Source organism: Aquarana catesbeiana, linkage group LG11, assembly GCF_042186555.1.
Source record: "Aquarana catesbeiana isolate 2022-GZ linkage group LG11, ASM4218655v1, whole genome shotgun sequence".
NCBI lineage: Eukaryota > Metazoa > Chordata > Amphibia > Anura > Ranidae > Aquarana > Aquarana catesbeiana.
This window is the reverse complement of record NC_133334.1, coordinates 89271696-89286267: the sequence shown is the minus strand read 5'-3', so window position 1 is coordinate 89286267 and position 14572 is coordinate 89271696. Positions and strand designations below refer to the sequence as shown.

General features: G+C 39.3%; 1 protein-coding gene across 1 annotated transcript in view; it reads right to left on the bottom strand.

Moving 5' to 3' along the window:
- Nucleotides 1–14572, bottom strand: part of LOC141112182 (cathepsin D-like) — a 47282-nt gene that overhangs the window by 17391 nt on the left and 15319 nt on the right. Inside the window, exons 4-5 of the mRNA XM_073604723.1 lie at nt 10468–10586; nt 10056–10255 (exon numbers count right to left, since the gene is read on the bottom strand). Of these exons, the coding sequence (XP_073460824.1) occupies nt 10056–10255; nt 10468–10586 (319 nt within the window). The remainder of the gene's footprint in view (nt 1–10055; nt 10256–10467; nt 10587–14572) is intronic.

Genomic DNA, 14572 nt, shown 5'->3' with positions numbered 1-14572 from the left:
TTACAACCCAAGAAAATATAACAGAATTGGAACAATTAAAAGAAGAGAATTTAATACTTCAAACTAAGCTCGAAGATTACGAAAATAGAGCCAGACGTTCAAACTTGCGCATAAGGGGAATACCTGAAACTGTGACAGACCTGCAATCTACTATTACTGCTCTATTACAAGAACTAAAGCCAGATATCCCTATTGAACGTTTAGAACTGGACAGAGTACACAGAGCCCTCACAGCCAAAAAGAAAGATGGACCCCCACGTGATATAATCACAAAATTTCATTATTACAGAACGAAAGAACAAATACTAATTGCTGCAAGAGAAAAAAAAGGAACTTAATTTTCAAGGACACAATTATCAAATTTTTGCTGACCTATCCCAACTTACTATTACTAAAAGACGATCCATGAAACCCCAACTAATGGAACTGCAACGCCACAACATTATGTATCAATGGGGCTTCCCCTTTTCAGTCAGATTTAACTACCAAGGTACAATTTACAGAAGCAGATCAGCAGATGAACTACAACAAACCCTTTTAAAATTAAATCTGACAGAACCCACAAGCAGCAACTCTCCCACACGCAGAAGAATGGCATCATCTTCACCTTCAGGCAGCACCCAGAAAATTTCAAAACAAAATGGGAATCATCATTCTCACAAAAGAGGCCGTTATGCCACATCATCCATGGACCAAGAAGATTCAATGGACTGACATCCTAATTCCTAATATCTCTTCATTTAGAGATGGTTCTCTATAAAAAAAGAGATGGTTCTCTATAAAAAACCTATATTTATAACTGAATGTAACTGCATTCTGATAGTCACACACTGTATGGGATCATGTTACATTCCAGTTATATTTCTTATTACTTCTGATTCATATAGCCTTAGAATATATAAGTGAAATAAGGAAATTCATGTTCAGTTATATATTATCAGGTAATAACAATAGATTTATTACTTTTTAGGACAAATATGTTCAATAATCCAGAAGTAATGGAAGCTTTTTCTTTCTTTTCTTAAAACAAATATATTATTACCTAACTAGTTCCTAGAATTATGTTTTTGTTTATTCTAATCTGAAGCAATACAACCTCAATTTTATGAGTTAACATATCTAAACAGTTACATATGAATAAAATATGTAATTGTTTACTCTAAAAGGGTTAAAATCCCAAAATAATTCAAACTATCTTCATCAATACCAAAGTTATTAACAGTACCTTTCTAACTGAATTATTTAGCCTAGGGCAAGACTAACCATATACAACCACCCTGGAATAAATAATTTCAACAAAAACTATATTCTGCACTCCAATTAATGAAACATCATTTTGATGTCTTTTGACATAGCACTTCTCTCCTGTAAGCGGAAGATCCGTGTACCCCCATTAGCCCTCCTCATTCTCCCAACCATATTATGTGGGAGTGTGACGAAGGCACTTATTCCCCTGAGAGAGATATTTATTCTCTTTCACGGGTAAATTGTGATTACTTGCAAAAAATAATTTATACAATGTATCATCTAATCTCATATGTTTTTTGTTTACTCTTTACTCCAGAATTCACTGGTTTCTTTTCTATCTTTTCATCTCTTCAGTCCACACAGGTTGATCTGCGCAGTCAGCTCTGCATAACAAAAAGTAAGTCAAAACTATTTGATCTATTGCCATGGCACCACTGAATATACTTTCCCTGAATGTTCAGGGAATAAATGTCCCTCAAAAAAGGACCAAAGCCTTCCGTACTTTCCATAACAAGAAGGCTCACATAGTATGCCTCCAAGAAACACACTTCACCAAAGATTCTACTCCAAAATATATTTCTCCTTTTTATCAACAAATTTACACGGCTTCTGCCTGTACCAAGCAAAGGGGAACTCTAATTGCATTTCACCGATCCACACCATTCACCTTATCATCAGAAATTAAAGACCCAGAAGGTAGATACCTGATACTCATGGGTTATATAATGGATACAGCAATCACGGTGATTTCCTACTACGCTCCTAACAAACAACCTACACCATTCCTCTCACATATATTACAAGTGATTAATACACACAAAATAGGATCAGTGATAATGTGTGGGGATTCGAACCAGGTCCTCCTCCCATTTCTAGATAAATCACCTTTTACACCATCCAAAATAACCTCTAGATTACCTTTTTCTCAACTTCTTTCCAAATACAATCTGGTAGATTCATGGAGAGAAAGTAACCCAATGAAAAAGAAATTCACTTATTTCTCGCACCCTCATCAAACCTTCACCAGAATAGATCATATTTTTCTAACAATAGGAATGATACCAGAAATTATTGCATCAGATATAATTCCGATTCCGTGGTCTGACCATAATGCAGTATACACTACTATAGCCTCAGCCATACCAAAAGCGCATGACCCAACGTGGTACTTACCGGACATAATGCTCAAACACCCACTACATCAGATGGCCATTGAACAAGCTTTAAAGGAATACATATCAATTAATAATACAACAGACATCTCCCCAATAACACTGTGGGAAGCTCATAAGCCTGTCTTGCGTGGTACAATACAAAGACAAATGGCACTATTTAAAAACGGGAACGCAAAAATCTAGCAAAAAAACTAGAACTCAATTTTAATGCAGCCTACATATCATTTCAAGATAATCCATCTCAGAGTACAAAATCTCATCTGGAAAAATCTAGATTGGAATACGATCTATTTCTCACTGAGTCAGTTGATAAATCCCTCAAACGCTCCAAACACAATTTCTACATGAATACAAACAAACCAGGTACATATTTGGCTCGGGCATTAAATTCAACTAACAAATCTTTCAAACCAATACGTTTGAAATTATCAAAAATGTTTACACTTGTAATCCAGTTAAAATAGTCCATAAATTTCACTCACATCTCGCAACTTTATACAAGACAAACAATGAATTTAATCCTACAGAGGCTGAATCCTTCTTCTCAAAAATAACCTTACCTGAGTTATCTCAGAATCAAAAAAGCAGTTTGGATGAGCCTATAACTATAGATGAAGTTGCTAACGCCATAAAAGACCTAAAACTTAATAAAAGACCAGGCCCAGACGGCTACTCGGCTTTATACTATAAAACATTCTCAGAAATACTCTCTCCCATTCTCACTGAAAATTTTAACAAACTTCTAGATGGACATTCTTTTTGGCAAGAAACACTAATGGCAATTGTTTGTATGATCCCAAAACCCCTTTCTGATGATACTTCCTGTGTGAATTATCGGCCTATCTCTCGGTTAAACCTCGATATTAAATTATTAGCAAAAATAATAGCAAAACGCCTCAATAGCATTATAGGAAAATTAATACATAGAGATCAAGTAGGCTTCATGCCAAATAGACAGGCAGGCGATAATATACGCAGGGCAGTGTTATTGGCACATATTGCTAAAAAACGGAAAATCCCTTTATGTTTTCTATCTCTCGATATTAAGAGGGCATTTGACACAGTATCCTGGCAATATATGCAATATTCATTACAAAAATGGGGTTTTGGACCCCACTTTTTAACATGGATCAAAGCATTATATAATAAACCCAAAGCCTATATAAAATATGCTGGATACAAATCTGAAGCCTTTAATATCGAAAGAGGTACCCGACAGGGTTGCCCATTATCTCCCTTATTATTTGCCCTTATACTCGAACCCATGGCCCAATACATCAGAACAAACCAAACTATAACTGGCATTGAAGTAGGAGGTATTACACACAAATTATGTATATTTGCAGACGATATATTACTTTTTCTATCATGACCACAGGTCTCTGGTCCTAACTTAATACCAGCTCTTGATGGATTTGCAGCCCTATCCGGCCTTATGATTAATCCTAAGAAATGCCTAGTGCTTAATATTTCACTCACAAACATGGAATTGATCCCGGCTAGGGCTGCACTCCCATTCACATGGGCAGAAAAATCAATCCCATATCTTGGAATTCATTTAACAGCATCTCATTCTGACTTATTCTCAACCAATTATCCTCCTGTATTAGGACAGATCACAAATCTAATAAAACAATGGTCGCAACTTCCTTTATCCTGGATAGGGAAGATTAATGCAATCAAAATGACTATTCTACCCAAATTGCTTTATCTATTCAGAGTCCTCCCTATTCCAATTCCTTCCTATTTTTTGAGAATAGTACAAAAAAGAGCAACTTCGTTTATATGGGGCTCTTCTAAACCACGTATACCTATACACACACACTACATCTTCCCAAAAATAAAGGAGGCCTGGGATACCCTAATTTTACTAACTACTACAGAGCAGCACATTTGGCCAGTCTGTCCAAATACCATGCAAAACAGGAAATCCCATTATGGGTATTTATAGAGGCTTCAGAAAATGACCCTCTATTAATATCAAATTTATTATGGCTTGATCCTAAAGACCGCTTTAAAATTCATAATCCCATAACTAAACACTTCTTATCTCTCTGGGATAAACTAAAAACCAAATATCAGTTACAATCTCCACATTATCCTCTCCTTTCTTTTATCAGAAATCCGGCCTTTTATCCGGCATGGATCTACCCAAATTCTTTTAAAGCTTGGACAACATCAGGCATTCAGACACTAAATGACTTCATAGCATCTAAATCATTCCTTTCATTCCCATTGCTTAGAGAAAAATATGATCTACCAAACTCTGAGATATTTAGATATCTCCAAATCAAAAATTTCTATACACCATTCCTAAAGGGGGATACACCATTATCCCAATTATCCATTTTTGAATCAATCTGTACAAAAGATCCATTTGCTAAAGGTACAATTTCATCACTTTATAATCAATTATATGGAGTAGCAAATCTTAATAGACCCTCTTACGTTCAGAGGTGGGAGGAGGACCTGGGACGAACTTTAGAAGACACGGACTGGTCTAATATATGGCTCACATCTAAGTCATCTTCACCCAACATCTTAGCACTGGAGACAAATTATAAAGTCCTAACTCGCTGGTACCTTGTACCCGCTAGAGTGGCAAAATATTCACCTAATACCTCAGCTCTTTGTTTTCAAGGATGCCCAGAAATAGGCACATATTTACACATATGGTGGACGTGCCCAGTAATCCAAACCTTCTGGAAGGAAGTCTTCGTGATTGCATCTAAAATATTTAAAAAAATAATACAACCAGATCCATATTTAATTTATTTTACTTAATCTAAAACCGGAATGGTTAACACTCTCTCAATTCAAACTTATGATCCAACTAATAACGGCTGCAAAACAAACAGTGGCCAAGGCATGGAAATCTCCTACATTGGTACTAGCAGAAACAATTCACAGAATGAATAATACAATGTCCCATGCTAAGATGGTAGCCATCGATCAAAATCAAATTCCAAAATTTGAAAAACTTTGGCATCCTTGGATAAAACAACAGTTCCTGTCAAACTTCAATGACTCTGTCCTGTTGCCATGGTAACAGATTAAATGACTTACAGAGACACCCATTCTAAGGCTTCAAAGAGAACTAAAGAATAATAAACTGACGAGCGGGACAACCTTGTGGACCATACCTCTACCTTTCAACCCTTTTTCTTCTTTCTCTTTCCTTTTCTCCACCTTACGATTAAAGCTCAGTATCAGAATTTATTTGACCTATATACACTCTACTTGTAAACAATATGTATAGTAGGTATAAATCATTTAAATATCTACAAAAGTAACTAAGGAAATGATATATATATTTAATTTAGGTTTATGTGAACCCAAAGTTTAATATTTGAAATTTCATGATATTTACCTATATAAACCCTACTGTAAAACAATGAGCTTACTTTATAGATCCTTGTAAACTTACTTTATGTATCTTTATAACATTGTATACTCAATAAACTTCTTTTGACAAGGAAAAATATTAGAACAAATCTCCGAAAATGGTCCACTCTATCCCATTCTTGGCTAGGCAGGGTAAATATTATTAAGATGAATATTCTACCCTGGATTCTGTTCATCTTACAAATGATCCCCTTGAATGTCCCTATAGGGTTCTTTACCGTACTCCAGACCATGATCGCCTGCTTCATTTGGAGGGATGGCCACCCAGAGTCCCCAGAGCTGTACTTTATCGCTCCAAGTACTCTGGGGGGTTAGCACTCCCTAAGATCAAGGCTTATTACTAAGGTGTAGTATTGTCACGTATTGCTGACTGGAAGCATGCTATTGCTTCTAAACTATGGGTACAGTTAGAATACACCCTATGCGGTTCAGACCTATCAATGATCCCTTGGATACCTCGCTTCACGAGGAACCTCTCTCAAAATACTTCACCCCTCACCACATCTTCTCTGGACATCTGGGACGGACTACACAAAAAAAAAAAAAAAAAAACTCTCCTGGTCCTATGACTCCCTTATAATGCCACTACTACATCACAACTACTTTTTACCAGGCTCCATGGATTCGGGTTTCCAATCCTGGGCCCCGGAAGGACCCCTCTTACTGCATCATATTCTTCGCTCAAATAACCTTAAGCCTCTCACAGAAATCCTGGGCTCTAAACCTGTCACTTTTATGGATAAATGGAGATACAACCAAATTCATAGTTTCCTAAAAACCCTCCCTCAATCTTTACGGAATATACAAAATCTTATCAGAATTGAAGCCATTTTCAACCACAAGGATCCCCCACTACACTGCGTCTCACAGTTCTACAAGGCTCTCATCGATCTACAAAGCCCTAAATACCCTGCCTACCTGGCCAAGTGGGAATCTGACCTGGGCTCCACTCTCACAAGCAAGAAAAAGGATAAAATTCTCCAGCTAGCTCACGTTTCTTCACTTGCCTCAAGTATGGCGGAAGCTAATTACAAGTTACTCACCCGATGGCACCACACCCCTAACAAACTGCATCGTATGTTCCCCTCTAATTCCCCACTCTGCTGGAGAAACTGTGGGACCATTGCCACTCACGCCTACATTTGGTTGTCCTGTCCTCTCATCCGCCCCTTTTGGTCCAATGTTCTAACCATAATTCATCAGATCATGGACACTGACCTCCCTCAAGACCCCTGGATTATACTTTTTCATGCCACTCCAAGGCCTGTCGGCAGGTATAAACGATCATTCATTGCCCACCTGCTGAATACAGCTAAGGCTCTTATTCTCTCTTTATGGGGCCAACCTACAATCCCCTCCATGCGGAAATGGCTACAGAAGGTCTCTGAGGTTTGTCTCATGGAGGGACTTACCTACATTGCGAGGGGAACCACTGAACGTCATAACTCAACTTAGGCCCCCTGGTCCTCTTTCATCACCACCTCTTGCTATAGGGACGTCACCTCTACGATTCCTCAGGACAACCTTTCAACTTAAACTTCTCAAACGTAAAAGCTCGCACACCACTTAAACAGTCAGGTGGTTTCTTTTCTCTGCAGATTTCTTAGATATAAGTGTTTATTTCTGTTCATTTATGTCGATATTTTCCACTTGAATATAACTATGCATGCCAGCACTCACATCCCCCCCCCCCCCCCTCATCTTTACCTTTCTTTCCCCCCTCTCTATCCCCCCCCCCTTTTTTTTCTTCCTTTCCCCTGTTTTTAGACTATCACTTTCTTTCCATGAAAATTCTAAATAACTGCATAATTGTAATACTTTTGTTGGCTCAGTGACACACCTAGACCTAGGTCTACTTACAGCCGGATACTATATTCCCCATATTTTAATGTCCCAAACTCCAGCTGGCCCTGGTTCATATCATATAGTCTTACTTGTCTTTGGGTGAACATGAGCCCCATTACCATGTTTATTTGTTTATGTATATTACACTGCTGCTTGAGTTTCTTTTTATACTCTACATGTAGTTGTAATCCTCTTTCCTTTTCAATAAAGGATATTAAAACAAAAAAAAAAAAAAAAAAAAAAAACACACATCACAAAAGACAGTAAATGCATTTCAGGGGCCCAAAACACACCCCCTTCATCAGGGCTCAGTAAACTTTAAATAACATTTAGATAGTCTCAGTAAAATTGGATGATCAGATAGACCTGTAGTTTGCTGGTATATGGCAAGAGCAACTGTGCAGTGTATGTTGATGCTGCAAACTTGTGACAGTTTGAGTATGTTGGGAGATCACAACTTACACTGTTGAGCCAACATACTCAAACTGTCAGGTTTGCAGACTCAACTTACACTGTCAAGTTATTACTGCCGATTACATCCTCTTCCAGAGATGTTCCCATGCGTAATAACAGTGTAGAAAGTGATGGGAAGTCTGAAGTCTGTCCACAGGGGAAACAAACAAAGCACTTTTTTTTGTAATTGTAAGTGAGGAATGTGTATATCTTTTGATAATGGTTTTATTGCCATCAGTGCCTTCCTGCTGCTGACAGATCTGAATCCTGTATTTCTTGTATGGATGTCACATAGAAAGGAAGTCAAGGAATATCTCCCCAATCAGGTCACAGGGGAAAAAAAAAAAAAAAAAAAAAACAAACACACACTACTGTCAAAGAAGGAAACATAATCCATCTAAAACTATTACATTTTGGATGCACATAGGCAACACCAAAACAATACAAAACATACAATGGAAGAATAATTCTATTATCGTGGACCTATATATGAATGGCCATCAAGAAATGTTCTAACCTGCTAGAAAATGTCAAGATTCACTACTAATCTAAACAGAAACTGATCTTGAAAATTGTTATTTCATTAGATTATACAGGATTCATATAGTGCCAACAGCTTACGCAGTGCTTTAAAGTATGAAATGAAGACAGTACAGTTACAATAAAATACAAGAGGGTTAAGAGGGCCCAGGGAGTGGGTAAATCACAGACAATGTTCTTGATGCCCTCTCTCCAAGCTCCACATCATTTACTGCTTTTTTGTTTAAACAGCTAATTTGATGTAAAAACGTGGTTTTAAAGTTACTTGTGAAGCCACTAAGATCACCCAAACTCCATTTTAGCCTGGATTCCCACCTATGCATTTTTAGTGCTTTTTGCAGATTTGCACTACAGAATGTGTTCCATAGGAAACCATGTTAAATGGACTGTAGTGCAAATCTGCAAAATGCAAAAAGCACTAAAACTGCATAGGTGTGAATCCAGCCTTATTGCTGGGAGAAGCGGAAGGGTCCTGTTCAGTGCTGCATGTCATTTTTTGCCATAGCTCTGTGCACTACACGGGCCAATTAGAACAGCTTGTCCAGCACAGATTTAAGGCACAGAAAGCAGCGACCAATCAGGGAAATGAACAGTCAGAAGAAGAGGCCAACTCCACCTCCCACAAGCATCGGAGGATGATGCAAGCCTGCAACCAGACGCCTACTGATGGAGAGAAGTTAGCAGCGACTGTTGAAAATGGAATTCATTGCTGTGCTGCTATATTTCAGATACCTTCGAAAAGGATTTATGACTTCTCTACTGCATTTCTGATAAAAGCAAGTAGAAACTCTAGTAAGGCAAGGCATTGCCAATGTAATAATAGAATAATTGCTCTGCCTGGAGTTCGGCATTAAAGGGGTTGTGAACACTCGTGTTTTTTCACCTTAATGCATCTTATGCATTAGGGTGAAAAAACACCTGGCAGTGACCGGCCCCCCTGCCTCCCTGTTTAACGTACCTGGGCCCTGGAACTTGACCCAGGGGGTTCTCGGCTCTTGATTGGATAGATTGATAGCAGCGCAGCCATTGGCTCCCACTGCTGTCAATCAAATCCAATGATGCGGGCACCGGGGGCAGGGCTGAGTCATACATTCGGCTTCTATGGACGCTGAATACTGGACTCGGGAGCGTGCCCACAAGGTAACCCCCTCGGCAGAGCGCTTTTCCTAGGGGTTTAGAGCCACTGGGGGACCCCAGAAGACCAGGTTCAGGGCCACTCTGTGCAAAACGAGCTGCACAGTGGAGGCAAGTATGACATGTTTGTTATTTGAAAAAAAAAACAAAAAAAAACAAACCCTTACAATCACTTTAATTGCTAGCAACAAAGCCACTTTGTCCAGCTACAGAAATAAAAATAAACAGTTAGCCTGGTCCACAGATAACCCTTACCTGTTCAGATAAAAAGAAAACACATTCGTATCTACAAGCTTTTGATTCATGATGTCATCAAAGACAGTAGGAGCCCCATCCACAGATATTCGTGGGTATGCCATTCCCAAAATACCATCAAACTTTGCTGCTACGAAAGTGATGCCAGGTTGTTTTATAGCCTCTGCAAAAAGTTGACCCTTCACGGCCAGGTTTCCAATCTGGAGCAGAAAAAAAAAAAAAAATATGTAGCATGTCAGACCAGAACTGTATACATATAATGCACGTTCAAAACAGTATGGTCAGTATAAACAGACCAAGGAATTCACCAAAGCATTATTTCCTAGTGATATGATAGACTACTTAGACCTACAAAGCCATGTTGTACACTGAATAAGACAAAACACATAAGAAGTTCTCCAAACAAGCTGACCGTCACTGTGTCCTCGCTGAGATATCCCGACAAACTCCCACTGCCGTACTGGATGGAAAAGTCTGTACCATTCTTCACATACGTGGAGGATTTGGAGGAGTCATACTTGTGGTGTAACCCTGGTAAGGAGAAATATGGCTGGTAAATGTTTTATAGGAAGTAAAACCCCATCCAAGTCACGACAATGCTTTGGTAGTTTACACTACAATTTTATGTTAACTGTGTGAAACAGCAGAAATCAGAAAAAATACGGCTGATGTGCTTAATGTACAGTTTACCATCCCTGAGGCAGTTTAAAAATGCTCTGCAACCCAAGGGGTTAAATCAAGCTCACGGCTTCAGAAGCAGATATAAGTCTAGTTACCATTTGGTTCAGCTGCCTCCCAGATAGCCAGTAAAAGTAATCCTATGGGATTGTAAAAGTGTTGCCTATGGACAATTTTGGTGACCATAGTTTGTTTTTGTTTTTTTTAACATTTCACGGGCGAAGCAACCCCCACCTTTTATATTTTACAAAGAAATCTAAAGTGGAAGTTCAGACGAAAACTCCAAATCTACTCACAGCCACATTCTTTGACTAACCTATCTAACCCTGTAAAGCTTAACATACCTATTCTGAAGCCGGTCCGGTCTCCAGCAGCAGATGCTGTATGGAAGAGACAGCCAACAGCGGCTGGGAAATGCTTGGGAAGTGAAATTACCCATAGACTTACTATGGGGCCTACATTGTCAGCTGCTTTTTCCGCACACTCCTACACACAAAAGGTATGTATAGTGATGTCTTCTTCACAGGGATAGATAGGTTAGTCTTAGAATGTGGCTGCGAGTAGATTTAGAGGGTTAGTTTTAAGATGAACTTAAAAGCAAGTATCCAGTTGCTGGGGCAGTGCTTCCATGCTTCCTTTCATGTTACTAAAGGCCTGTGTTAAAGGGCTTTGAACTTGTGTCAGTGGAATCAGTTTGAGATGCTTATGAGAACATTCAGAATTTAAGGACAGGTGCATTTGACCCCTTCAAATGCATATTGCTTTTCAATATGTCTATGCAAATCTCATTTGAAGCAGAACAAAAGCCCATTGAGACAGGCCCTATTTGAGCTCTGCTTCAGAAGACAGCTACTGTGCATTCCAGGTAGGATGTTAGAAAAACAAAGACTGATATGACTGAGAGCGCCCCTTTATTAAATCGGAAAGCTGAGGTAAGACTATGAAAATGGAGGTTGTTAAACTATACAGCCACCCACCCATATCCAAAGAGCTGAAGTAGTAATTTTGTCAAAGTGAAATTTTGGTAAATTCTCTACCTTACCAGTGGCTGCAGCCTCCGTCCAAATACAGGCAGAGAAATCCTCCATCCACCTTGTTTGTGTGGATGGAGGAATCTGTTTGTGTATGTTCAGCTTTAGCCAAGAGAGGCAGAGAGGTTTTGTCAGTCCTTCAGCCCAGTTTCACACTGACAGTGGGAATGAAATCGTGCGAGTTCAGCTGAACTTGCACAATTTCATTCTCGCATGTCAGTCCCGACTTCGGGGGCCATTTCAGAGACATCTGCGTCGGTTGCAGCACAGATGTCTATGGAAATCGCTCCCAAAGTCGCCAAAAGTAGTACAAAAACTACTTTTGGGAATTGGTGTGGTGTTGCACCGCTTTGGACGGTGCCATTGCTGCTGATTTGACATGTCAAATCACTCCAATGTGAACCTAGGCTAAAGCTGAATTCCAGGTAGGGGTTTTTTTTTTTTTTAAATGCATAATTACATTGGTCCAGTTTGGATATATGCAAGTATGCATAGTCCATACCTGGACAATCCCTTGAAAATGGAGAATCACCTCAGAAGCCACAACTACTACAGTAATGTTTTCTGTGTTCTGGGTCCTGTGTCAAGCAGCAGCTTTTCTGCACCACCTCCTTTAAATTACTCCTTACTGCTCCTTGCAATTTTTAATTCAGCCTATGGCCACTGGTTAAAGTTCAGATTAAATGATATCCGGCATCATCCTTGCTCAATGACCTGGCTGTCAGGAACGCTCTCTCTTCCACTGGAACTTCCTAGCCCAATCTTTCTCCTACTCTGGCCTGACTTTAGGCAATCCCTGAAAACTCATCCTTCCCCGCCCATAGTCAAATGACGTCCGTAGGAGGGATCTCCCATCCTGGGTGGGCGTCATACGACGTCCTCAGCTTCCCGGCCATCTAGGGGGCACGCGTCCGCCCCGTCACTCAGGAGCAGATGCTCGTGCCCCTCGCATCACTCGGGAGCCAGCGCCCGTGATTGCAGGTAATACAGAGCAGGGATGTGGATCTGTGTGTGTAAACACACAGATCTACGTCCTGTCAGGGGAGAGGCGACCGATTATATATTCCAGGACAGAGGAACACTGATCGGTCTCCTCCCCTTGCGCGTCCCCCCCCCTACAGTTAGAATCACTCCCTAGGTAACACATAAACCCTTGATCACCCCCTAGTGTTAACCCTTTCCCTGCCAGTGACATTTATACAGTAATCAGTGCATTTTTATAGCACTGATCGCTGTATAAATGTGAATGGTCCCAAAAGTGTCCAATATGTCCGCTGCAATGTCAAAGTCACGATATATTATATATATATATATATATATATATATATATATATATATATATATATATATATATATATATATATATATATATATATATATATATATATATATATATATATATATATATATATATATATATATATATCTATATCTATATCTATATATCCGCCATTACTAGTAAAAAAATAAATAAATAAATATGCCATAAATCTATCCCCCATTCTGTAGACGCTAAAACTTTTGCGCAAACCGATCAATATACGCTTATTGCAAATTTTTTTTACCAAAAATATGTTTTAGAATACATATGGGCCTAAACTGAGGAAAATTATTTATTTATTTTAATGGGATATTTATTAAAGCAAAAAGTAAAAAATATTGTGTTTTTCTCAAACTTGTCACTCTTCTTCTGTTTATAGCGCAAGTAAGAAAAAAACGCAGAGGTGATTAAATACCACCAAAAGAAAGCGCTATTTGTGTGTGTGGGGGGGGGGGGATGGGGATGATAAAAATTTCATTTGGGTACAGTGTTGCATGACCGCGCAATTGTCATTCGAAGTGCGACAGCGCTGAAAATTGGCCTGGGCAGGAAGGGAGTGAAAATGCCTTGTATTTAATTGGTTAAGCCCACGTCCCACTTCCAACTAAAAACTGTACTTTTACATTGTCAATTAACTCATATCTTCCGGCTAATAAGTTTTATATCATGTGCCCCTCCCTTACAAATTGTAAGCGCCCATGTACAGGGCCTTCCTAATCCTCTTGTATTGAATTGTATTGTAAATGAACGGTCTGTCTTAATTTTTAAAACGCTACAAAAATTGTTGGCACTATACACCAATCAGCCACAGCTTTATGACCACTGACAGGTTAAGTGAGTAACAGTGATTGCAATGGCATGTGAAAGTGGGTGGGATATATTAGACAGCAAGTAAACAAGTTGTGCTTGAGGACGATATGCGGAAAGCAGAAAAAAAAAAAAAAAATGGGCATTGCAGTTTGTTATGTATGGAGCTTCATAGCTGCAGACCTGTGTTCACCGTCAAAATCACCTACAATAGGCAGAACTGGACCACAGAGCAATGTAAGAAGATGGCCTGGCCTGATGAATCAGGTTTTCTTTTACATCATGTGGATGGCCAGGTGCATGTGAATCGCTTACCTAGGGAAGAGATGACACCAGGATGCACTATGAAAAGAAGGCAAGCCGGAGGAGGCAGTGTTATGCTCTGGGGAATGTTCTGCTGGGAAACCTTGGCCCTGTCATTCATATGGATGTTACTTTGACATGCATCATCTACCTAAATATTGTTGCTGTCTAAGTACACCCCTTAATTTAAATAGCACTCCCTGATGGCAGCAGCCTATGTCAGCAGGATGATGTGCCCTCACACACTGCAAAAATGGCTCAAGAATGGTTTGAGGAACATGAGTTTGAGGTGTTGACTTGGCCTCCAGATTTGAATCCAACAGAGAATCTGTGGGATGTGCTGGAAAAAAAACAAACAAAAAGAAAAGAAAAAAACC